Source organism: Doryrhamphus excisus, chromosome 5 (genome assembly GCF_030265055.1).
Source record: "Doryrhamphus excisus isolate RoL2022-K1 chromosome 5, RoL_Dexc_1.0, whole genome shotgun sequence".
NCBI lineage: Eukaryota > Metazoa > Chordata > Actinopteri > Syngnathiformes > Syngnathidae > Doryrhamphus > Doryrhamphus excisus.
The window spans coordinates 13,021,415-13,049,236 of NC_080470.1; the positions used below are offsets into that span (position 1 = coordinate 13,021,415).

At 43.7% G+C, this 27,822-nt stretch overlaps 1 protein-coding gene across 2 annotated transcripts; it reads right to left on the reverse strand.

The window, feature by feature from the left end:
- plpp3 (phospholipid phosphatase 3) lies at nucleotides 1-27,461 on the reverse strand. Of its 2 annotated transcripts, none has more exons than XM_058073344.1 (7): nucleotides 27,022-27,461; nucleotides 13,601-13,755; nucleotides 10,014-10,106; nucleotides 9,755-9,942; nucleotides 9,094-9,151; nucleotides 5,768-5,944; nucleotides 1-1,559 (listed from the first exon to the last, which is right to left on the reverse strand). In XM_058073344.1, the coding sequence occupies exons 1-7, from the start codon at nucleotides 27,155-27,157 to the stop codon at nucleotides 1,431-1,433; spliced, it is 936 nt and encodes a 311-aa protein (XP_057929327.1). In that variant the 5' UTR covers nucleotides 27,158-27,461; the 3' UTR covers nucleotides 1-1,430. The 2 variants fall into 2 exon arrangements, with proteins under 2 accessions (XP_057929327.1, XP_057929326.1); XM_058073343.1 differs by lacking the exon at nucleotides 13,601-13,755 and adding an exon at nucleotides 13,196-13,353 and having other exon boundaries at nucleotides 2-1,559; nucleotides 27,022-27,459.
- Nucleotides 27,462-27,822: the final 361 nt, after the last annotated feature.

The window sequence follows — 27,822 nt, forward strand, 5'->3', positions numbered from 1 at the left end:
GAAATCCTAGCCAATGTGTGTTCTTAATGAGCTTTTTATTGCAAAGCACATGTAGTAGAGCTAGGTACAATTTGCAGAAAAAACAGCATTGTCGCTATTTCTTCAGTACAAAAAACATAAGACAATACAAAAATACTAATATGGGATGTAATAAAATTGGGTGCGTATTACAAACCTTACTATGACAATCTACAATGGTCGACTCATCTAGATACAAAAGTCTTTCCGCTGATTGCTTTTCAAGCAGCACTTTGTAAAGAACACAGGTCTGTAATCATAGTGGATATATCTAAACATGTACACAGTTACTTTTTAGTGATCTATACATTATTTATACATATATATATATTTATATATATATATATAAAAACAACAAGATATAATGTCGGGAAGTGATCGGACGGACTATACAATGATGAAGATGTGCAACAATGTGATGACTGAAAGGGGGCGCTGTAACAATGGGGAAAAAAACATTATAGATCCACAGTTTTTAGAACCACAACACCTTACACAGGTTTTTTGCCACACAAAACCGACTCACAGCGCACAATGTTCATACACCTGTACACACATATTCACTACGACAACACGCACACCTTGCTAATGAGAGCCATCGTGGTGCGTTGGAGCCCCTCCCTGCCAGCAGGAAGAGCCCCAAACATCCCAACATGATGTGGCAATCCTCACCCTGTTTCCATGGTGATGCACTATGGCTCCACCCATCCTCTTCCTTCCCCCTTGTCCCCCAGACACAGAGAGAGAGGCACGGCACAGCCATGCCCCCCACAGGTAAGGTGCCTGGAGAACCCACACCCACCCTGACTTGATCTAAATCTAAGAAATGCAACATCCCGTGTTTGGGCTACACTGAGCGCGCTGGGAGGAAAGCCCGAGAAGCTGACGTCAGAAAAGTTGGCGTGACATTCAAAAACCGCATCGTGGCTTGGAGGCGCCCCAGGCAGCGAGTGGTGATCATGGACAATGACCTTTCAAACAAGCAAACACACAAACTAACAGTGCTTTAAATTACATTTAGCTGTAGTAAAATCCTTCCTGTCACTAAGGAAGTTGTTACCGCTCCAAGGCCACAGAGACTTCAGAGAGTAAACATCACTACAATTCCTTCTCTCCTTTTGCAGGAGGTCTCTCCTTGTTCATGAATGTGTTTTTTGGATTACCTCCTTCAAGCTCCGCCTGTCATTTTCCTCATCATAATAGCTTCCAATTAGATTCAGACTGTTGTAGTAGTAGTAGTAGTAGTTAACATAATATGAGCGGACCCTGCTGTCTCAAAAGGGACATCCCGATCCAGAATAAGGAGGGGGGGCGCGGCAGCTACATTCTACTGTTCAATGGGAAACAGGGCAGCGTCATGATTGGCCGCCCGGTCGCAGGAGGAGGAAGTGGGGGAAGAGACATGACCTCCCTCACACCATGTTGTGGTGGTTGTTCCGTTCGATGATGTCAGATGAGGGCAGCAGCTCCTTCTTGATGGGTGATGGAGGAGGTGTGGCTGCTTTGACCCTTGGCTTGAACAGGTCAGACACATAGAACACCTGGGGGGGAGAAAAGAGGATTGGATTTTATTTTCCAACAAATAGTTAAAGACAATACTAAGCCTAATATACAACCAAACCCCCTACTCTAGTCTACTGTTATACCTCAAGCCCAGACAAGGGTTGTTACAAGAATCGATACTTTGATACCAATTTAATATCAAATATCAACAAGCAAAATATACAGGACTCTTCAGTATCTAGTCTGCGTATTATAAGCAACTTTAGGCTTGTTTTTTGTAAAGCAGGTTGCAAATTCCCAAGTTTACTGTTGTTTTGGACTAATGCTAATTGCTTGTTTCTCTAGGCAGTCATCACATCAACTGGGCTCATCAGCACGTCTGGTAATGGAGTCGTGTGTTGAGGTACTTTGCATTCGAGGTGGTTGCACACAATGTCTCCAACATTTTCAAACCAAAGAAGGAAACACTTTGAATCTAGCGAAACACCTGACTTCTTTCAGCAATTCAAGGTAAGAAAGTTTCAGTTTACTGTCACTGGTGTAACATGTTGTACATGACCTGAATATAGTTCTTTTAGTTGGGCTTGAGAGCTATCTTACTATGCATGTAGAGGTGTAAGCTTTTAACGCCGGGCTCATACCGGCTCGGGCTGACTACGGTGCAGCTCTGGTCTTCATCTAGTCCAGATTGCTGCTAAAGTGCCACTCACATTTACTCTGGTAGACACTGCGGTGCCCTCCGTTCCGGCTGCGGAAACCCACACATTGACCAGAGAGTGCTCTGGCATCTGCAGTGTCAGGAAAATAAGTTAGATCTCAAACTAATTATTTCCATTGTGCTGGACGGCCTCGGTAGCCCGAGCTAATGTGAGCCTACAACAGGGATTTCATTCTTGTGGAATGCTTCCGGAGGCTGCACCGGAGCTGTTCAGGATTCAATGTAAGCCTAGGGTTATACCCGCCCCGTTACGTGAACAGGGTTGGTTAGCTAATGTAACAATACCATCATAGTACCTGACATACGTGATGGTCTCAGAGCTTATGTTATTTGAACCATTACACTGTAAAACTCAGAGCCGACGGGCCATTTGGGGCCCACACTACAACCACGGTTCCAACACAAAAATGGAATTTTGTTAATTATGTGCTTATTTGTAAGCGCAGTATTGTTTGTTTTTATATAATGGTACTTTGTACTTTGATTCTTTTTTTAGTGTATAGTTATCTCAGTGATCTTAAATATTTTCAAAATATTAGTACATTTAAAGTAGATGGGTTCTGTTTTTTATTCATTTCAGGATCGAATAGGGAAAACACAAAACCTAATCCCCTTACCAAAATTGTAACAAAACTGAAATGTGTCAACATTTATTCAAATGTTATTCTAGCTCGATCTCTACGAGAGGTGCTAAATAGTTACATCACAAATTGCCAAACACATTTTGAACACTCCTGAACACGCCAGCAGGTGACTAATCCTGGAATAATTTCAGCACAGCTCACCCAGACATGAAATACAATATATTCTGGCTAATCCCCAAATTTGAATGGCCGTGGTGGAGAATTCCCCTGAGAACTTTGACGGAAGAGGAAAGAATGGCACAGAAAAAAAAATCTCTTCCTGGCATATTTGATGACATCATACAGGAAATGAGGCAGGAAGTGTAGAAAGTTAGGGAGAAAACCACAAACCCACTGACCACATCATGACTTTCAAAGGTGACCTTTGCCAGGCGGATTGACATCATGCGCTGCCTTCATGCTTTTAAAGAGCGTCTTTGTGCTGGCTGATTGGTTTGTGCAGTGCATCATGACAATGTATATGCCATAATTAGGAGGCTCATATGTCATTCCATCTGAGACGTCACGGAAAGCCGACTGTTCTCCCAGCTGTGCTGCCGAAACCTTCCGACCTTCAACCCCTGAACTCGTCACAGTAATTAACTTATGGCCACTTTCATGACAGACTGTGTAGTTCCAAGAGTGTGTGCTCACGCCTCAACTTGTGTGTCCTTAACCACAAGTGAAATGTCAGGGCTGACACATAAAGAAGCGCATTAGTCACACAGGAAGCGAATACGCGTGCAGCAAGAGTTAGTCACCAGAAGACTAGCCGTGTACTCTCATTATTGTGTTAATATTTTGGTTTGGAAGACGCTCAAGTTCATGCGCTTGCCAAAAATGTCCCAATAAATCACACAAATATTTGTTAACATTTTCACTAAAATAATCAGTGGATCAATTAGCAGTCAATTAATTATGTCTGCAGCAGCACTTAAGTGTTAGTTGTGGGTTTTTCCAGGAGCATTTTGAAGTAGAAAGGCATTTATGATGCCTTCAAGATGGCTGCTAAGTAGGAAACTTCCAACTTGGAGCTCACAAAGTCCAACTCCAGAGAATCTAATTTGAGCATTAACAAAAAAACATGGCAGATGACCACAACAAGGTACTTTCCCCCCCTAAAAAAAGTCTAAAATAGACAGCATGTCTATTATTTCACGATCTACAGAGGATTTATGCATGAAAATTAACAGGAGGTTAAAGACTTCAGTTGAATGTAAACAAACATGGCTGACAACCATGATATTGACCCAAATATAAGACTAGAAGAGTATTTTGTTTTAAATGTATCAAAAACAGGTTGTATTTATTCTGGATCTAGAGAAGATTTATTACTGACGACCATTTTTGTCTCGAAAGCTATTTTTCCAAGAAAATGTGTATTGAATACGAGAGGTTCATTGTATATTTGGGTCAGAATGGTATTGATGGTTGCAGACAAGTAGTGTACTTCCTATTGTCTTTGATAATTCAAGATAAAAATAATAAACAATCAATTCCATACCGCCATAGTATTATTAGTACACCAATCTCCTGAACTAATTTCGATCAGCACCATGGAAAACCACCTCCTACATTTTGAGATGTACTGTAAATTCATGCATTATTCACTCAAAGTAAAAGTAAGTAAAGAAAGAAATCAAATATTTTGCATTGGTGGTAATGCTAATCCTATCATGCATAAACGTGCATCATGTAAGTGGAACACGTTTCTAATGTTGGTGCAGCAGCAGTGACGCACTGATACATGTGTCATGTATCTTTGAATACGAGCGCCCCGTCACCAACCCCCCACCGCAATGGCTCACCGTTCCCGTCTTGACTGCGGCGACAATGAACTTTTAGAAAAAAAATCCCCCCAACCCAACAAACGGCAAAGAGCTTTCGCCCAACAGCTGCTTCCTGCTGGATGTGCTCCTTTGACCTTGCTTCGCCGTCTGATACGTAGGACGCACTTCCTGCTTTGGGTTTCCCTGTGACTCTTTTTGACATCATCCATCATCATATCAATGAAAGGCCAGACGGCAACACAATCTCTCTTGAATGCATCACAGCATGGAGTGTCAATGTGTCACCGCTCCCTGTCTCTTTTTTTTAAAGAGGTAACTGTAGCCTTGGGCGGCCTGGAATGATAATGACTCCGCCCTTATTAGTCTGGCAGATATCCTTTCAGGAAGACACTTTTTTGCCCATACTGGTACACTTGGGGCTGATGTGTAAATGGGATAATTTATACAATCTTTCCTTCTCAATGAAGTGAACTGTGGAATAATTATTTATTTTATTTTATCCACACAGGAAGTGAACAAACTGTCAGTACGGAAAAGCGGTAGGATTAACTTGACCAGTATGTCTTCCAAAGCATTTTGACTACAACTCATACCGGGTGCAATAAATGTAATAACTTATGTAAACAAAATGGAGCATTCCTGTCTATTGTTGCAAGCGTGGTCTGTCTTGGTGCTACTGCTCTTGCAAGATTTTATGAAGCTAATCCCTTCCGTGACGCATGGATTTTACTGTTTGTGTATGCACATACTTTTCCCAGAGGCAGCCTGCTGTACCACAAAAAAAATGAAATAATTACAGCTTCAATCTTGTTTCAAAGGCTTTTTTTCCCTCTCCAAGCCAACACAATTTTGCTGGCCTCTGCTATGAAGATGACGAAAATCATATGGAGGCGTACATTCACTCTTTGCACACCACGCATGGCTCCATGCATGTGTTCTTCATTAAAGGGAATCGCATTCTCCTCACCTCCCGACTTGCCGCCACCGTTTCTATTCCCCAACGAGGCCAAGTGGAGCATAGGGAGCTTATACAAGAGCTAAGAGGAGGCAGATGTACGCCAAAGAACGCCATTAACACCGCATAGCTGGATGTCCAGTACAGTGTAAAGACTCACTATGCAGTAGGCCACCAGGGCTCCCTGCACGAAGCCCGCCAGGACATCGGTGGGGTGATGCTTGTGGTCGGAGACACGCGACAGGCCGGTGTAGAATGCCATCATCAGCAAGGTGAACTGGAGCAATGGGCGAAGGAGGCGGGCGCCACGCCACGTGAACCGGGACTGGATATAGAACTGCAGAGAGATGGATAATGAGTATTTGAAACTGGACAATATGCCTTCACAATACAGTAGACCAGTGGTCCCCAATTTTTTGGACATACTGAGTGGTTCGTGTCATGGGGCAAAATTACGCCATAACCTCACAAAGTATGACTTACATTGATCCCAACGAGCAGCAGGCGGCAAGACCAGACCACAGGGACCGTCTACAAATGGTGATCATTCAATAATTTAAATTCTGTGCAGTGTAGTGAAACTAAACCGGCATCCTACTCCTTATACTATTTAGCATTTAGTTTGGGAAATGGTGCTTTTACATGTTTTTAATTGGGAATGACATTCAATAATTTCACTTCTGTGAAGTATTGTGCCACCGAAATCACCTTATTAAATGACATAAGACTGGCACACACGTTAGGGTTTTGCAGGAAATTCTTAAAAACAGGAGCTGATTTATAAAAACAGTAGAACAATCTTGCTGTAAATTGACTGCCATTTTTACCACAGATTAACTACAAACAGTCCTCTCATTCCTCTGTACCCGGCATACATACACACGCACACACACCTGTGGTTGCGGTTCTAGGTCTAGTTCACTTCTGCTGTATTCTGCACTGCCTTCCTCACTCTGCACCTGCAACACTGCCATGTTTTTGCGGCCTGGGGAAGTCTAGACTGAATCAAAGGGGTCGTGGCCGAGCAGAAATGAAGAGTCCACATCGCTTCACACACTCTCAACTGCCTGTGACCTGCATAGACGGGCCTGTTTCATGCTTCTACCTCCCAGCTGTAAAAACATCAGCACTACACAGAAACACATGCTAGCGTACACACTTTTACATGAGGTTGCATGCAAGTCCTCCATGAGGTTCTGGGTCATGATCAGGACCACTGGTAATTTCTTACCAACATATTTCCACATACGCGCTAAGCAGTGAGGTCAGACGTCTTCTCATTTACATTCACCCTTCACTTCCTGTTTCTCACACCCTAGAAGACCTCAGCCAAGGTCTACAAACCCAAAAGCCTGACGTCTTATAATCAGACATGCTAACAATATCTCACAGACGGCCGCAGCCAAGCGTAAAGAGCTCTTATAGGTGTGGACCCCTTAGGAAAAAAAAATCTCCTGCGTGTTTCCTCTAGGACACTCTATCATTGTTACTTCTTCTCCGTTACGGAAAGGGAGGAAGGGGATCCCTCCCATCCCTTCCAAGTTTCTGGTGGGGCTGTTTAGATTGCAGACTTCCTGTGTGTTGGGTTCTCAGGTAGTGGGCGAAGACGGGCACAGCGGCAACATCCTAAACCTCTCAAGTGGTAGCAATGAGTTGTCGAGGTGATTTACGGGGGCACATGAAGGCTCGGCTGTAGCCCAAACAGGGATACGGTGATGTGGGAAAGTGTGTCAGACGACGGGGTGGAATTCTCATAGGAATGAATGAACACTTACTGAACGAACATTTTATAATTATGCTCTTTTTGGAATCATTTCTTCGCTCCTTTGCCTGCTACCTGAGGCACCTGTGCCCATGCCCAAGTTTTCTCTTGAATCCTGATTTCAAAACCCCAGCTAAATAATGCTACTAATCAAATGCAACAGCAATTATGTAATCAAAAGGCCAGATGATGATACTTTTATATGGTTTGACAGTTACAAGAAACCTTCAGAGAGCAACCATAACCGCGATGTAGCCCATGATGAAAACTAATTTGACAGCCCTGAACTAAACACTTTTGACTTTTAGCTTGGTTGAGTTTGAATAATTATTGCTTCAAAATACAATAGATGAGAAGTGCCTTGACTGAGACCAGAATGCCATCCAGAACCACATCTACAGTATGCGGTGTTATGAAGCAACATTGTGGAATCACAGGGTAAGAATGCATCCTTAGACTGATGTGACCCGGGTGGTCTGATGTGAGTCGAAAGACAACAAAAAAGATTCCAACCCGTTCCTCCTGGATTGACAGACTAAAATTTAATTTAAAAATTAAAACAAAAAAAAAGTGATGAAATTATGAATGCCAAAATACCAGGCTGTAATGAAAAAAGGAATTGCTAGCTGTGGTTCAGACCACAAATATCATGCGCATGTTGTTTCTATTTGTCCAACAAATGTTTGGCTCTTTGATGGAAGGTTCTTATGGGAGGCCTAACCAGCAGACCTTTCCCACTAGAGAGGATTGGGTATAGAATTGTAGTGTGCACACATCACAAGACATCCCCCTGTGCCATCTCTGAAAGTTTCCGCTCCAACCACATCAGTCTTCCATGTTTTGCAAGAAATTGTTTCCAGGCTGTGTGTGGGAATGGGGGATGGATAGACCTTTGCGTGCTTGTAGATTTGTAGATTTATTTATTTCAACATTTCCATAGAAATATGCAAGATTATAGCCAGTGGCTAATTTCCATCTTTAATCCCTGATGGCTGCTTGATGTTAAGTATATTAACAGTAATATTTTACATAAAAGAAGACAAGAAAGAAAGCAATAGGCATAAAACTTGACAACAATAAATCTGCTGAGATTAAGGCATATGAGTGCTTAAATGCATTTGTATTAAAGGATTGGAAGATGGGCATACTGGCTTCCTATGGCTATCTTGACCAGGAAAACAGCGGGAAAAGCCACCTGCAAGAATGATGGGTGCCCTGTTTTGTCAGGGTATCCAAGATGAGACTGAGGGCAACAAGGAAACGGAGCAGTGCCACAAGCTGGAGACTGTGGAGTAATAACACTGCAGCATCCAGACTAAAAAGAACAGGGTTTTTTGAGGTCATATGAGGAGATTAAGGGCAGTGGAGTTATATAGTGTGTGTTTATTTTTGTCATTTTTGGTGGTGGGCGTTTGTGTGTAATTTGGTGGAAGCGTTAAAATTCCTCCTGAGGGCTCAGACGCCCACCAACAGGTGGATTGTGAGAAGCAAGAGAAAGGGGGAAGGAAGTGCACTTGCAGCAGCTGCCCTGAAGAAAACAGGTGGGTTGTATCCATCCAGCCACCCTTCCCTCCAAGGACGATGTTTTGTTTCCTTCATAAGGGTGCCCCGCCTTAACTCCCACTTGTTGGCTACCATCAATCAAGCATGGTGGACCATTTTGTCCATGGAAGCCCCTCTGACATCACCCTAACTTCTGTTGATGTGACGTTTGAGTTACTTACCGCCAAGTACAGCATGGTGAACATGGAGAAAGAGGCGTGTCCGGAGAAGAAGGATTTCCTGTAGAAGAGAAAAATCATACTCTTACTTTACTTTAATACACTTTGTATATTTAGTATACGTATATACTCCATCATCCTTCCATCATACTCACAAACACACACCGGATGTTCCAAGGAATGTATACACCCTTTAGCAGCTTATAACTCAATTGTTTATTTTTTCTTTGCAGATTAAACCCATGGTTCATGGAAGAATATCATAACAAGACGACGAGAATGCCAAATCAATTAGATCCATTTCTTTTTTACCTCTGGATGCGTTATCACACTAACATTCACTGATTCATTTTCTACCGCTTATCTTCACGAGGGTCGCGGGGGTGCTGGAGCCTATCCCAGCTGTCTTCGGGCGAGAGGCGGGGTACACCCTGGACTGGTCACCAGCCAATCACAGGGCACATATAGACAAACAATCATTCACACACACATTTATCACACTATCACATATTGGAAAAAAAATGACATAACCACCCAAATTCGAGATACCAATTGCGGCTTGTCAAGTAACAGAACCGGCACTTGTGTTCTGGGAACCAAACAATCACTGTGGTGGGTTATGAATTCCATGTATCCCTCCTGATGCCCGTGCGTTCCCACCCACCTGGCCTCTTGCACGTCGCTGTCCTTCCCGCTGCAGGTGTACTCTGTGACATAGCCCAGTGAGCAGTTGATGGCGGAGAAATCCGGTTTGCACACGTCCAGGAAGTGTGGTCTCATCCGACCTACCGACACCTTGGCGATGTCCGTGAAGGACTGGCTGATGGCGCAGCCAAAGATAAACACACCTATCTGCGAGACGACACGTGTATTGGTTAGAGAAAGTGCTGTAGTTTGGCGGGAAGAGAAAGTAGAGCGCTGACCTGTTTGTAGAAGGCTGCCACATAAGGATTCCCCACAAAGGACTTAGTCCCCTCGTGCAGCTGGTGAATCCTGTAGGACTCTCCGATCACAATCTACAAAGATAGGACTGGTTGATCTTTGAAGGAGGTGATGAAGATGAGCATGCAGTACTCATGCAAGGATAGGAGACACACACACACACATATACACACACACATAAAGAATGAGCATGGCCTGCCTTTCCTTCAGGCAGTTTGGTTGTGATGACAGAATATTAACTAGTGGTGATGCTTTCATTAGGTCTTAAATGGAGATGAGAGGATAAAGAAAAAGCCAAAGCGAGGTGAAGGAAGTAGGAAACCCCTCTGAGGTGTGGTTCCTAAAGAGACCATTCCATGTACAGTTAAATGCGGTACTGTTCTGCTCGGTGCCGTAGGGTCCAACAGGTTTTAAAAAGATCCTAGCATTAATACCTCTACCATGAATGGACTGGCTTTGATGTGATTTGAATGGTACTAATGGTCTTAGCTGGGGTGGACTAACCCCCCGGGGTATTCCAACCAAGTGGTTTTATGTAGCCTAGGGCCCCATGAAAGGACCCCGTCTATACTTGAGGAGGTAAGCCCAGGCTAGCCTTCAAGCCAGGAGCCTGTCAATCATGTCTGCACCTCCAGGAGTGTCTGAATGGTTGGCTGCGAGACAAGGCTTGTGTTTCTGGTCCCTACTTTAAATCTCATCACTGGAAATGCAACGCAAGGCCTTGTTTGTGTAGTATTGTAGTATTGTGTTTGTGTGTTAGGCCTCATGAACATATCCTGCCTGATAGGTGGTCGGTCAGCACGTGGGATCCCAGCCAGGGCAAACAAACATTGGGGGTTTATTGCCGTGTTTGTGCTATTGTCTATGAATCCGTTCAATCAATGATTAGAAGCCCCAGAAGGCCGACAGCAGACCTTAAAGCTTTATTTGGACTGTCAACATGAAGATTCAGTCTCTATCCTCTCACACTTATTTGTTTGCATAGAGATAAGACATTACGATTGGCTGACCAGGTCAGGGTGTAACCTGCCTCTCGTCCGGAGTCAGCTGGAATAGGTTCCAGCGTACTCCCAGGACCCTAATGAGGATAAGCGGTATAGAAAATGAATGGATGGCTGGATAGAGATAAGACAGCCAGTACGACGACGGGGACAATGCTATACAAAGTAAACTATAATATATCATTGGAATAGTCAGTGTGCAGCTTGCTATGGTCCGGGACTGGGAAAATATGAATTCCACCATCTTTAAGAAGTTTTCCAACATGAAGTGCCTTGCTAAAGAAGGTGAAGGCGGACAATTATGTCACCTCCAGACTTGAACCCAATTGAGCACTGGTGGGGCATCCTCAGGGAAGGAAGGCAGATAGACGCAAAGTGTCTCTCCATCAGTTACGTCATCATGGAGGAGTGGAAGACGATTCAAAAGCAGTGCTAGCTAACAAGTATTCACACCAAGGATCCAATTTGGACATTTTCACTTGTGTTGTTAGCTCATTTCCAGTGGATAGTAATTCTATACTGCTGTACAAGCTGTACACTGACAACTCTTAAGTGTACTGTATCACCCCTTGACAAGATATACTGTATGGAATAAAGGGACTTTTGTGAGATACCGTATATATGTGTCATACATACTTGGTGTCTGCATGAAAAAAGCGACGTCGGCATGGCAGCAGACGCCACTAATGGCGCACAGCTGCGCCAGACACGTCGACGTTTGCCCACACGCATGAACGTCTAACTGTCACAAGCACATGGCCCTCCTGTTTCTAATAAGCAGAAGCGCTGAGCTAGTGTGTGCTGTGTTTTCAGTGTGTGTGCCCGCCAAACTGAAGCGTCTCAGTGTGAGAATCTGGGAGCTGCTAAGATCATCTAGCCCGGACCACGTGCCACTAATTGACACATACAAAGCTGACCACATGTCATTATAGCATGTTTCCACTAACCCTGACACCCCTGCCTCCCTCCTTTTCTGGAGTCATCCCCTCAGTGAAACAAGAGTCAAGGAATGAAGCCGCTAACTTGGGCTACCAGCGCTTCAAGTATGGGATGAATTCTGGCCTGTATCATGCTTGGGGCACTGGGAGGCCAGGGAGTCCAGGATATGAGCAGGAGTTATGGGACTCATTAAAAAAAAAAAGCCTCTTTGGTGTTTTGGCGAGCTTGTGTCAGCTTGAAGAACCGGTGGAGGGGGTTTCTTACGACCACTTTGGTTAATGATATTATGATAAACAAAATGGAGTATGATGATTAAGGAAGTATGGAAGGAAGAAGACATGTAAATGACATTTAGGCTGTATTCACACTTGTCACACTTGGTTGGCGTAAAACATTTGCTCTGCTAGTCAAGTGTGAACACGATCATTCGGACCCTCGTGTGCAATAAAGAAGCGGACAGAATAGTCATAATAATAAAAAATATGATTACCTAAGAATATATTTTATATTTTTTAAGAATATATACCTAGAATATATTAGAAATTCTGTCAAATGAAAAGTCTGTTGTGACGACTGTAGACTACTACATTCACAAGTTGAATGGTTGTCTCAGAGGCTTATACTATCCTTGTAATTTAGTTCATTTAGCCATCTTTAAAATGTTTAATTTGGGAAAGAAATATGTACAATTTGCTTAAATATGCATATTTTTGGATACAATTGATGACTGTATTTGGCGCAATCTACATTATTGTAGACTTGTTATTGTTGATTGTTCTTGGCTTCCAGGTGCATTGAGTCTTTTTGACTGGCAGAACTAGCAAATTCTAAAAATAACACCCAACATTGGTCATCTCGCACGTAAAGAAAGCTGACCAATCATTTATTTACTTCATGCATTAATTTTTACTGCGCAGCCTAACAATAGTCTGTTTCGGAAGCATACCGAACCGCACCTTCAGTTCATTTGCAGGTGGACCGACACCCATTTCTTAAGTGGTCTCGGTCTGCTTATTTAGTACGCACCAGAATTTGGATGATCGTGTTCACACTTAAGGAAACAAACTGTACTGGCATATTAACTGAACCAAACCTGACAATTGTGAATGCGGCGTTTGGAAATATGGATGACTCAAACACACTGGACTAACGTGGATCTGCTATCACTTGATGTCTAGTTGAAGAAGAAGCAAACAAGAGGGAAGTGTTGGAGGTGGACTTACAGAGATGATGGCAATAAGAATGCCAACACCGCAAAGCATGGCATCGCTAATGGTGTCGCCCTCTTTTTGGGGGAAGCGGATGGACTCGTCCGAACAGTAAAACCCGCGCTGGTACGGCTTTATGGTGCTAGTCTCAATGATCAGGAAAGGCAGGCTAGCTACAAAAGAGAGAGGGAGAGGTAGACAGGAAGGAGGAGAGAAGAGAGAAAGCACCAGGTCAGTGACACAGACATAAACAGGAGAGGACACAAGGAGCGCTCTGGCACCAGGGGAAGGGGTGGGGGGTCAGCTTAAGAGCACGTTATTAAAAAAAAAAAAAAACTTCAAACAACAAACTGCCCCCATTTCTGCCTCCATTGTCCCCCGTTGCGAGGGTGCGCTCGTTGTGGCAGGTGGGCCACTTACGGACACCGTGGGCAGTGTCAACCCGACCGAAGTGAGCACCGAGGAGGGCACGGTGCTGTTCTTGTAGGGGTACTTCAGACTGGAGTCACCGCAGTAAAAACCCCTCTGGTATGGACGAATAGAAGTACGATGCAGAACCAGGCTGGGCAGCATTGCTACACACACACACACACACACACAAATGCATGGATGGATGGATGAACACACACACTCATACACACTTGCTGTATATCCACACTTATATCAACACCTGCTGCAACATGAACTCACCTGTAACCTGAGGGAAAAATCATTACAAGACCCCACACGTGTGTGTGTGTGTGTGTGTGTGTGTGCGTGCGTGTGTGTGCAAATGGGACGTTTACACAGCAAACACTCTCCTGCTGCTCTGATGACACCAAGCTGTTTATCTTTTAACCCCCCACTCCATCCCACCCTGACAGAACAAACAGATTAGGCTTCACCATTGGAGACAAAGCAAGCACATGATTGTGCAGTTCTGTCATATATTATGCTTAAGTTATGCTTTTCAAATACCAAAGCTTCCTGGAGTTGAATGTTCTATAGGTGCCATTCCAGCTAGAACTTTACTGCCCATTAACTTCTCACACATACAGTATCTCAAATCCTTGCGTGCAAACCTTGGCTTGCAGACTTGAGGGAATTTTTAAACCGCGTGTACATTTAAAGGCAAACAAATCCAAGCCCACCCAACTGTGGAACATTTTGGAGCACATATTTGGCGGGCCTACACATCGCTGCAGTGGCTCAAGACACAGAGGCGTCCCGAAGACGCTCACATTTGATGTTTTTCTGCGGGCGGCTCTTTCGTGTGATTGAGATTTGGGTCAAAGCGAGAGGTTTCCCCCGTGCTTGTTCCAACCTAATGAGGCTAGGAACCACAAACCTCGTCTGACGGGAGAGTTGGAGATTGGGTTACAGGGTCTGTCCTCCAAAACACAGCAAAAACTCAGAGCAGAACTTCTTATACAGAGACACTTTGCATGCCAGGCTTGGACATCTGCTCCCACTTGAAGCAAGAATGCGTCGCCTCAGGTGTCGAACTGACCACTGACTTAATATTAACGCCACGTATACTCTTTCAAGCATTCAGTGGTTTGCAGACTGGGCTGCATTCCTCCTTAAAGTTAGCATGGATGCAGATGATGTGAGTCAATGTTTTCTAGGCAGGTGCAGACCCCACAAGGTCCCGTATTACGCCCAAATTACTTTTTAATGATGTTCTATTGGTAATATGTGTCCCTGGAGCTTGTTAACGATCAACGAATGTCACCATGTCATTTCCCTCACTTGTAAAAGAGCTGCACTCCATTTTGATAGCATTCTATCTGAGGTGTGAGCTACAAGTGTGATCAGCATTAGCATCGTTGCTGTTAAAATGGGACACTCCTTCATGTTATGTTGTTGTACGTATATGATATATGGCATCTATTACATTGCAGTTGCAGTGTATGCTCTATGTAAAAAGCACATAAAGTGCACAATAGCCCTTCAGAGACAGGCTTGGACAAACACGTGTTCCCAGTTGGGCTTCACTACATTTTGGCCAATGTACTTCCAACACACTATTGTGGAACATCTAAGACAATTGATTGATAAAATAGTAGTAATCCTGGCAATATTTTTCCAACAAATACATCTTTTAAGATTGTTTAAAGACCTACAATATGTCAACAAACCCTACCTCAATGCAAACAAGTCATTATTTTTGGAATGTGGAGGCCAATACAAGATAAATAATCCCATTTTGACAGCTGCTTTTTTCAGCATTCAGATGAGGTCAAGAAGAAGGTGTCCATTTCATTGATTGGTCTGCTGTTGAACACCATGTGATTATCTCCTGAGACTTAGAGGTCAACTATTTGGACATCTTGAGGGAAAAGTGGCAGAGGGCAGCAGATGGGATGGATGCAAAGACCGGCACCTGCGTAAACAGGGTGCAGTGCCAAGGCTTGATGGCCTCCAGACCAGGGAACCAGGCCTGCGCCCATTCCTGGGGAATCATGGGAAGAAAGGCAACACAGGAGTGTCGACGTGATATAAAAGGAGTGGAATACTACTGCAGACGTTCATGTGAGTTGCTTCAGCTTCATGCCTGAGTGAACTTGGCAGTGCTTTAATACCTTAAACGCAGTGAAAACACCAGTGGGCGTTGCGCTAATGCCGCGCGCAAAGCCGATCCCGCTGGGTAAACACTCATCACGAGTTGAATCGTTCCATCTTGTGAAGGGTGGAGAAGGGAGAGGAGGAGAAGAGAGGAGAAGGGGGGATTCTCATGCTAATTCTGCAAAGTGAAAGAAGGTTATTGGCTTAACTGACATGAGAAACACAAGCACGCTAACCGAGGCGAAGGACGCCATGGGAAACTGGAATGGACACCAGTGAATAGCTGAAAGCCTCTCTTGTGTGTGCATGCAGCCAGCCATACCAGCACGTTTCCACCAAATGGTACAGTTGACTTCAGCTCGGCATTGTATGGATTGGTACGGCAAACCCATACCTGCAATTTCCCATTAAAATCAAATGATTCCACCAATGTGAGATATCTTGCCTTAAAGTACAACCATTTACAGTCATGAGGACACCCTTAAATTATGTTTGAGGCCCCCTGCAGGGTGCACTCAAAATGCTTTTTGACATTATCAGCCCTCTGAAGTTTTTGCCCAATTTTACCTTTTGTATACAGCGGTTCAGGAGTAGAAGAACAAATCCACGTTTCAAGTCACGTTTATGGCAATTGTGCAGATTGTTACCAGCTTGTTATGTAAACCATTTGAGGCTCTTTTGTGATTAAGGGCTATATAAATAAACTTGACTTGACTTGAGATGGTACAGAAAGTAGCATACCAAGCAGAATGAAGCAGTACTATGACCTTATTCCCACATCCCCCTCGGCAAGCCTCACATCCTCCTAAAGCAACGCTGCAGCTTCATCTGCTAGTGTCTGCAGGGGGAAGAAACATGACCTCTTTTGTTGGGATCGGGGAGGGTTGACCTTCACAGGGGCCTCCTGACCTGGGCTGAGTGGAAGAGGAGCGAGCGTTGAAAACAAAAGAGAAGTGGGGAGAGAAAGAGGTTGGCCAGAGGCCGCCGTGCGTCAGCATATTAAACATCAGCTTTATGAGGTCAGTAACATTTACTGACGTTCGAGATCAGCTTTAAAACTATCTGGAGTCTTGCCATTGTGGTCGAGGGTTTCTCCAGCCTGGGCCGCTTTTAAAAAAACGACGGTGGCGCCGTTATTCTTCACAGCGTGCTAGAATGTACGAACACATGATTGTGTGGCCGCTCCAGTGTCGGAGGGAACAGTTCTATTAGTCTTATCAGATGTGGTCATGCATTTCTACCTTTAAGCCTGCAAGGGGAAACCACTGCGGACCATTTGACATCACTCGCCTCCCCCAGACCGGAGAAGGGGGGAAAAGGGGGAGGGAGAGGTATTTCTCCGGCTGCTTGAAGTTGTGTTTATGTGCAGAGTTCACGGCTGGGTCTTTGTGCCCGTGTGACTGCCATTCACTCAAAATCCACTCACATGTTCACATGCTACTGCCTGCTGCATGTACACTATTGGACCATTGGAGGTACACTGACTTGTCACTTTCAAAAGCACTGCTTTATTATCCTTAACAGAGGGGGTGAAAAGTCAGTGTTTTGCAAGTCCCCCCAAAAAACATGCAAGTCCAAGTCAAGTCAAGTCTTAAGACAAGACATGTCGAGTCAAGTTTTTCTTAATTGAAAACACTGTTTCCATTAGTAAACAATATTATTGGACATACATGCTAAATCAGGGGTGCCCATGACGTCACAAAGGTAGTGTGAGATCCATCGCCTGAGTCACACACATCATAAACGTGACTTAGTCAATGTCATATGACATCACGTTACAGATAAACTAACTTTTATATCTATAAGTTCTCCGTTCACATGTGAGCACCCCTGTGCTATAGAGATTTGATCACAATTGGTATGAAATTAAATTTCATCTATCAATGTTGGAGGAAATCAGAGTACCCAGAGAAACCTGGGAGCACAAACAACCTCCACACTGAGATGCCTAAGCAGAGAATCGAACCCAGATCTCCTAACTTTGTGGCCTACATGCTAACGCGAGACGCTAAAGAGACGCTAAAAGAGTGCTTAAATCTGATCGTTAAAAGCTGCATTCAATGAGGAAGATTATTTGGGAAAATCTGATGGGAAATTACATAACAGTCACTAGTTAAATAATTTCAATGGGGATGTATTTTACTGACGTATTTACTGAACATCTATTCAAGTCATCAGACTAAAGTCCAAGTCCGAGTAATTGTGACCAAGTCACCAGACTTGAGTCCACATCTCTGATCTTTAACACTCTACTTTGTCCTAATAATTAAATATTATTATATTAATTTGAGGGTGGTGGTGGGGGGCAGATATTCCACTGAATCCCAATTTCTAAAGGCTTCAGAAAAGGTGTCAAATTTGCAGTTCAAACTGTCATCATGTGTGACGTCAGCAAATTTTGCCAAAGTTTTTAATTTGTTTGGCTTGTTTTTGTCTGAGGCCACCACAAAAGTGCACCAGAAAAGAGGAAGAAATTATGATAACCGTAGAACTGGAACAAAGTCAAAGGGTGAGTAGTTTTACTTAATTTTAGTTGTATTGTACTCTTATGATTTCATTGTTTTTTACATGACAGAAGGTTACCAGTAAGGAGGAAAAATGTAATGATAATCACAGAACAGGAAATGTAAAGGAAAGTATCTGTGTAGATGCTTTACTTATTTTTCACTTACATATAATTTTATAATACAACTAACCATGTTGTACACTTGCTACATGAAGGTTGCGTGAGACAAGTTACGTAGTTCGTGGCCGTTTGATTGGCTTTTGGGTTAATTTTGGTATCGCAGCAGATTAGCGCTGTAGGCTGTTTTCCAAGTCTGAAAGTGTCGATCCCTCAGACATAATGACAACAAAAATAGGACCGATTGTACTTTCGCCTGGGTGGCGATCTGCCGACATAATATGTAAACAACAACAGCTTTCATGGTTCTGCCAAACTAAGTGAAGGACAGCAAACAATACGGTAGGTGATCTTATGACATCGAGATTCCCCTTGACCTGTGCAACAAAGCGGCGTATTCAACCCAGAACCCTTACGACCAACCCTTCTGCGGCTTTCTGGGGCAAAATTAGAAGGATATATCCTGATTATGAGCAAGTGAGCGTGCTGAAGTGTCAATGTGAGGGGTCAATAGTGTGGGGAGGAGGAGGCGGGGCCAAGCAAAGGAAGCTGTATTGTGGTTTGCCCTAATGGAGGATTTCCTCCTCCTGTCGCTCAAATGCAACATGTGACCTGTCCTGAGAAAGACGAAGGCGGAGAAAAAAGAACAATTGGGTGGAAGGTTATAGCAAGGAGTGTATCGAGAGGGGCTCCCAACTTTATCTTTCTAGGCTTTATCGAATTTTGCCATCTTTGTCCACGACACCTGATGCACGACTCAGTCGCATTTAGTAGTATTTTGCTGGAACTAAAGTACACTTGGAAACTGGAAAAGCCAATGCATCATCTGGGGGTGCGCTCTGGAAGTGTTAAAAAAATAGTATTACATTATGTACATTAGTTATAACATGAATTTTCTATATTACCTATCATCAAATTAAGCCGGCTCAGTATTTTGCTCATCCCGTACAGAAAAACATATTGCTGCCAGAAGACAATGTAATTTAGTAGGATTTTAAGTAAGTGTAATTAGTAGAAGATGTTTTGGTGTTGCTTTTGTGTTATTTTCCTCAGGAATAAAATATTCAGTTTACACTGAACCTCTCATGTCATGCGTATGTGCAAAAGTCTGAACACATTAACATATTTCCTCATCAGAAATCTAGAATTTAAGCATATTTATGCCCATATACATGACATTTCTCAGTGTTACAGTGCTATCACCTGATCTGTGTGTCATTGTGTTCCAGGACGATGTGTACAGATCTGTTACTTCCAGGCCCACCCTGGTCTCTTGAGGAAACTTGACATATTTCCAACAATTCACAGCAAGTCTCCCTATAGCAAACACTCCAAAGTCCCCAGATATTGTGTGTCCATTTAATATGTGTGGGACAGTGTGGGCATACAGGACAGGCAGGAAAAGAAAGAAATATACAAAAAGTTAAGAAATAAATATTACACTGTGGCTTTTGCAGTAAGTGACCAAAATAATACCCAGAAGCTTTTAGAAAACTTTTGTGGCCAACAAGTGCATGCATGTGCAGCATCTTTTCTACAATAGCTGGATGTACTTCTCCCTCTGCTTAGCTGATCCCTCCTGATGCTGTTAAGGCATTTATACTGTCCTGTGTGCTCCTTTGCACACAATGGGATTAACTCCGAGCGGCTCTCGGATCTCAGCTTTCGCAAATCCTGCCTCACGTTTTGTTGTCTTGTTTTTATTCCACTTGACTTTGCTGGCAACTTTGGTCACAACACGCAAGTGACCGGATGTCACCGCTTTGGTTTTAAATACAGCCGCGCTGCATGCTAGAAAAGCCTCCTAAAGGTGTTGGTCTTTGGGAATGTGGATATAAAGTGCATGACAGCCCCTGGAAGTAGCCACATAGGGCTGAAGGTGAAAGGTGAGGAACACGACACAGCTCTATGATTATACTGTAAAAGAGGACTGTCACTTTAAGGCCGTCTCTTGTGTCTGTGTGGGCTCATGTGGGTGTCAGCGTGGATGACTGTGGCTTTGCTGGCAGCGTCTGCAAAGATTTTCCTCCCCAAACATTTTTGAGAAGCTAAACCATGGTAGGCTTCCGCAGTCCAAATACACAAACCAAGCGTGTTGCAAACAAACTTTAAAAGTTCCACAATAGTGTATTGGAAGCGTGTTGCCCACAATCTAGCCTTAATGCTACAATTTAGACCTTTTAAAAGTGCTTTTAGGAAGCCCTACTAGGTAGGCTCACGTTTTAACAGCAACATCACATTTGGTTAGCCTCACAAGTTGACTGATGGGTAGTTGGTCAAGCTTTAGTTTTGAGATGTGTAGTGAAGCCTTTTTTTTCCAAAGGTTGACCCTCGTGATGTAGTAGGTATCCAAAGAGGTGGTATCATGTCAGTGAGGGTGAAAAGTGGTGCAAACAAGTGATGAAGATGATCGTTTTTCTCATAAACGAGCTCCAGGAAGACACATTGCTGATAGAACATCATCAAAAAGTACATTGTGTGCAATATTAATATTGTAGGCATGTGTGCATATACTGTACAGTGCATGTATGTATGCACTTCATTGTGTCCATGCTGATGTGTGTCACAAATGTACTAAACAACAACAACATAGAGGAGTGGCTGAGGTCAGCAGAGTGAATCCCTGCCCTTTAGCCCTCTCTGTTGCAGCAGCCGGGGGCCTCTAGCTGAAGCATGTGCTTACTCAGAGAGATTTTATTCACAGGAATAAATGCCACTTTTTTTCCACACACACACACATGCTAGGTCCCTCCCTGGAGGCCTTTCAGCAGCAAGTACCTGCTGTTGCTGTTGGCTTGCGGGCACACTTCAAAACTTTAAGAGATGTCGGTGCCGCTGTTTTGTCGGAAATCAGATCCGCTCCCCCTGTTAGCGAGCTACAGGAGGCCAGAGGATATTTATAATGTGTTTTAAAAAAGATCAACTCATCGTCTGCGCTCTTGAAAGGGCAAGCCGAGCGCTCAGCTGCTCCAAAGGAAGGGAAATGTGAGCAGCGCCTGAGGGCAGTGCGGGGTTGGCCGGCTGGCTGGCTGGCTGGGCGTTGCTGTGTCGATACCATAATGGCATTACTACCCCTCAGGACAAAAAGTCTGTCTTGGCGTGGCTTTGAAACCTGACGCCTGTGTCTGGACATTCCTCCATCACGCTCATCTGCTCCTTGTTACCTTGCTCTTGATCAGGGAGGGGACAATGGGCGTTAAAGTTGAGCCCCCTGTGTGAAGGGTCTGCACAGCGTTGTGGTGCTGGGAGTCCCTGCTTCTTCTCTGTATGTAAACAGGATAAGGCTCAATGGCCGTGGCGCGAGATAAAGGCCTCGCTTCAATAAAGATGCCGAGGAGCTGATTAGGGACTGAGAGTTAGCCACAGATAAGCGCTACGACCCGTAATGCTTCTAACAATGAGGCTCAGAGCGGCAATAAACTATTGATAGATCATCACTGAACTATTTGCACCCATCCCCCCTCAACTGTTGGTCCTCGTTAGGAGAAACAAAGGAGATGCATCAAAAGGCTTATTGTCCTCTGTGAAACGGTGAAATAGCCCACACCCCCATTCCCACTCCAAACATCTCTAAATCCATAGAATATGCACACACACAAACACACACACACAGGATTGTCGTGGGCTGCGTAGTAAGAGAAAGTGACAGACAGAGAGGCCTGTGTAACAGCAGGAGGGGGGGCAAGCCGGGACAGCATGGTGCACCACAGCCATGCAGCAACGACCGCAAGCTTTGTGTTTGGCAACTGCGAACAAGCACTGATGCACAACCATGGACACACACACAGGCCTCTTGTTTTCAATAACACAACTGTATCTACACGATAGTATTGACTCCTTTGGACAATTGCATGCTTTCAAGGGGCTCTTTTGTTCCTAGTGCACAAAGCAAAGGTCCATCAAGTCATGCTGGGATGAGTATGGTCTGGAAGAACTTGACCTCAGGTCCACCAAATACCTTTGGTAATAGTTTCAGAAATGCAAAGTTGCCATTAAGGAACACCAAATGTTTACATTTGCACAGTTCACTATGTCTAAGAGTATTTCATCTTGCTTGGATTTCACTTTTTGCAATATCAAGCACCTCTGTGGCAATGGACAACCACTTCCTGTCAGTGTAAGGGCTTTGTGTCCCAATACTTTTGTCAAAATGTGGTGATATAAGCTAAGCTCAAGAGAAAACATCCAAGCTCTTATTTTTGGTGGGAGTTAACGACATTCTGTGCCCTCAAACGCGTTATAAAAACTCAAATGCACAACAAGTTAAAGTTTACGGTGCTGTGGCTTGGAGGTGTAACTCACATTTATCTAAATGAGCACTTCAGGGTACCTGGGAAAGCTGCAATCATAAATGACAGTAAAGACTTGTTGGCTAGTTGGCTAGCGTTATTGTCAAAATGTTGGTTGCCACGAAGAATAAAGAAACGCATCTTAGATGTGAGAAAGTCACATCAGTCAAAATGATGCCTTCGGCGTCACCACGGCGACCACACACACAGAACCGCAGATGTCGTCGTACACGTGCAGAGTGCACAGACGTTTGCACCGAGTCCATCTAATGACAGCCCATGGGACACACACACACCTCTCGCAGCCCTTTGCAGACACCCCCCCCCCCCCCCCCCCCCCCCCGGGGTTTGTCGTCTTAGTCGCCTGGCATGAATATGATACCACAAAAACCACCACAGCATCAAGACATGTACTAAAATATACAGCCAAAAATGCATGCTTGCATTCACTGCATACATTCCTGTGGCGGAACGGCTGATCTTCAGTCCACAACTCCATCACAGGCAGACAACGACACAGCATGACAGATCATCCTCATAGTCTGCATCAAGATTGCTGTTGTAAAGATTTCTTCTGTGTCACAAATGTCACAAAGTATGTTTATGCGCCAGTTATGTGTTTACTTCCTAACACTCATCCACATGGCAATGGTGTTCTGGGCACGTTTCCTTGTCAATAGCCGACACCACTGTTTTACATAAATAATGACGTCACTGATCCAACGTCCCCCCCATTGCTGTCACATGACTCACCCCAGTCAACAATATCCTGATATTTTGGTGTCTTATTCTCCTTAATGACTTGCAGAAGTAACCTGTCATGAGTCTAGATGAGCTTTGAAAAGTGGAAGACGACTTATGCGACTTGTGCTTACGCATTCTTTCTTCTTTTATGGTTTGGTGTGTCACATAGTTCTGTGTGCGTGTCTGTTTGCAGCGCCACACACAGCCTTGTGTATTACATCGTTTTCACTCATTGATTACTAATCTGGCACAGCATGGACGCTCATTTTTTTTCAACCTCCCAAAAAAAAATCTCAGGAATGGCCATATGGTATCAGCTGACCAAGGAAGTAATAAATACAAAAATACAATACACAGAAAAGAATGAAAAAGTGATGAACCACATTTACGATGCCTAATATCGACTCTACCTTTGAGATTCCCACCCTTTTGTGCGTGACCCCACACGCAAACAAGCCTCTGATTCGCTCACAAAATGACACCAGATGTCACATCAAGAGTCCCCTTGGTTGCTACACTGCCGCAAGATGAAAAGAATTTGAAGAGAATTCTTATGGAGATTGAAGTCGAAGAGGGGTTAAAGCTGCCCTTCAGCTTTAACGAGCGACCACATGACTGACTGACTGTCAGAGTGCCATGGCAGCTAATGGAGGAGGGAAGGATATTGGGTTCATGCCCACGGGACGTTCATGAAGCTGATTCCTCTGGGCTAAAAGGTTGACTGCAGCTACTAATTTGCTTGTATAGCACTCATCCAAGCGCTGAATGCCTTATTATTGCCATTGCTGACTACAGCTCATAGTTAGAACATAATAAGCAACGTTAGTAGTGTTGAGACGCCCCAAACCATCCCAATTCAACTCCCACGTACAGGAAATGCTCCAATTTACGCCTCCATTCAATATACCGCATATTCTCCTATAACCACCAGGTAGGTGTGGACTGGAATCTCTTACCTAGCTACAGCTGTCCTGTAGGCAACCGCCTGATTAATTTTTTTATTAAGTTTAGCTGCATTTGAAGCATCACGAATGGTCAGCATCCATCAGCTTTAGAATGTTGTTATCCAGCTGTGGTGGTTGTGTTGTTCTCAAGGAAGCTCATCACTACCAACATAAGCTACTATGTTGCTGTTGTGAAATATACTTGTTAATGATACGGTGTGGCCAAAAGAGCCGTGTTTCCTTTCCACTTACTCATGCACTCCAAATCATTAAGTGAAAAAATATATTGTGTTATATTGTGTGTGAGGTTTCATAATTAACACCCCATGCTTTTGCAGTTTCAGTAAATCGAAGGTTATAATAAGGGCATTCAGGGAATTTAAGGAAAATGTCCAAAAATAAACAAAAATCAACTTTTTTTATCCTGCGACCTCCTTGGCAGGCATTCCATTTGTATTTTTTATTTTTACATTTTAAATAGCTTCTATCTACAACACTGCGGTCCATCTCTTGTGTACTCACTGGCACAATAGTGTTGCATTGTGCAAAAAAAAACACACGCAACCACAGATAATTTTGGAAGCACAAGACTCAGCGAGAGTGTGCAACATGGAAACAAACAATTGTGTAGCTGTTTTCAATGAAATGTCGCAATTTGAGTTCCAGTTGTGTGTAATTATAGACTCAAACAGGGTGCTCGTAACAGGAAAAAGCTAAAGAAATTGCAGCCAAATTCTGTAACAGTAGTTGTCGCCATGTGTTTACCCATGTGTGTGTGTGTGTCTTTATGAATCATTAGCAGCTCTGATTACCAGAAGCAATGCATGCAAGAGAGGCCCCCTTTTATGTGCACGGTTGTTGCCTGAGGTTGTGTTGCTGGCTCCATAGACAGTGTATTTAAAACGTGTGTGTGTGTGCACCAGCTGGTAGATGCATTAATGTATGGGGTGCACCTTTTCTCTTTATAACAGGACAATCTGAGGCCTTCAGACACACACACATTCCTTGTTTCTCATTAAGGACACACCCACCCTCTCATCCTTTCACCCCCCTGCCCCACCCAGACCACTCCAAATGGGCCAACCAATCACCACGGGGCGTCCAGATTGTGTTTAGCATGACAAAAGTGTCTGTTGCATTGACAGCCTTGTGTGTTCTTGAGCCTGAGGAAGTCTCATTATGCCAGAAATTTGTTCCACGTTTTTTTTTTTTTTTTTTAAACCAGAGCAGATGAAAGACACACTAGGAAAGTTTACGAGCTTCTGCTACAAGGCAATGAAAATACATTTGCAACATCTCCAGGAAGTAAAATGTGGCTGTGTCATATGTTTGGCTTACTCCTACTTCTGCTCCTGAGGCCTTGATGCTTTTTCCATAGTTCTCTATGGTGGTGTTACTCCCACCTGCTCTCTCCGCTAAAGCCTGGTCAGCCACAGGTCCTCCATCCTCTCCTCTATTAGATCGGAGAGGCATTCCCTCACGCCACAACACATGCTTAAGCAATTATTCCATGCATTCCCTGGGATAGGGCGGCAGAGGGAGCGCTTTTGACGGAGAGCTTTTGACAGCATCTGAAGTGGAGTGGTCGAAGTGGAGGGGGCAAGCTGGCTCAGGATATGCAAGGTTCTGAGAGGGAGAATGAAAGTGGAGCACTATTGCCTTAATCCTTTGAGAGAGAAGGTAAAAAGTAACCGGACGGCCAATAAGAAGTTGAATTTGGCTACAGGGGATCCAACATAAACGTAACAAATTACAACTGATGTCACAAGATACAGTGGAACCTCAAATACCCTGTAAGTCACACAACTGGGAATCATTTCTGGGAAGAGCATGACTGGAACCATCAGTATTAACTCTACATGCGGATGACAGATGACAACACTGCTGAAAGTGTGATGAAGACCATAGAACCGGTATCTCTTCTGGCTAAACAGGTTTAATGATGGTGACAGTTTGTAGAAGGATATCAAAAGATGTGATGATAACCATAGAACCAGAAATGAAATGTATTGCAACAAAAAGTTATATGCAGGTATCTGTCTTGCCTGCTCAGTATAACAGCAACAAACAAAATAACTTTATGACTCTTTTAAAAAGTTATCTGAAAAAAGTATGGTTCTACAACTACACATTGTAATGATGCTAACCCCAATCAATAGAACAATACATTTACACAGTGGTTTACATACTTTAAAGTCTTTAAAATATACAGTATGTATATATTATTGTTTTAAGAACAAGGTTCGCTTCAAAATCGGTGGAAGTGAAGGAGGTCTGTCTGGAATGGCACCTTTGAATCTTTCTTTAGGGGTCAAATGAGCAAAGTTTAAAGGGGCAGAGAAAAGGGGTGGAAGGGGGTTCTATTTAAAGGGCAGGTCACAACACTTCAAAACATTTATGCCCCCGGGGGCATGCATACTGGCATGTATAAAGTGAGCGGTCAGATGCTGACTTTAAATGTAGAAAACATGCATTAATGTCACTACTTAACTCTTAATGGTGTGTTTTTTTTATCACATGCAATTGGATTATGTTCTGTTGCACTGGAGCACCATGATAAGGAGCTTTATGCTTGATCATTTGCAATACTTTTTAACACGATAAGCTTTACAAAAGCCTTCATTTCCATACATTGTCTGGAGTAAAGTGTATACAATTCAGGAATGACAGACATAAATGTATGTATGGACTTACCAAGGAGAAGACAGAAGATGTCCAGTGCTATAAGGAGCTTCCTCTTGCTGTTGTCAACACCATTGTTGTTTAACGTGGAGGTTCCACCGTTCCTTGTCTCTTGGGCCATGGCTTTTTCATACATGTACTTTTGCATTGGACAACTCCACGTTCCGGCTCCAAAATCTCCACGCACACTCACACCACCACCACCACCAGGCTGCGGAGTGTAAGCAAACTCTCAGTCCGCAGAAATTATAATTAAAGGCGAGTTATTTGATGGTGACTCTTCGGGTTTGCTCCTGAATTAAAATGAAAAATATGAAGAGTATGAAGTTAACAGCGACTCTATAATAAATGGAAGCCTTGCGCCACTTTCTAAATGTTTGCAAGTGAAAATAGTGCCGCACATCGACAGACGCTCTTGTTATATCTTCTCGCCCGCCTCTCCCTCTCCACGCTCTCTCGCTCTCTCTCTTCAAGTTTCCCCAGCAGATCCAAGGCTCTGCCCTCCATCCCATAGCTCCATCCCACCCAGCAAAGAAAACTTTATGAACAGCGACATGCAGCTGAGCGGTTCTACTGCGCGCCCAGTGGACACAAGGCGGTATGACACACGCACCTAAAGGTTTTGTTTTGCTCTCCATTCATACAATGTTGGGTACAAATTGCAGCTTTGCAAATATGATCACGCACAGATGGTACATGTGTATCTCAATAAATTTTAATATATTTGTATTGTGTTTATTTCAGCAAATGAATTGAAAATATGAAACGCCTGTATTCTATACATTCACTACACAAAGAGTGACATATTTCAGG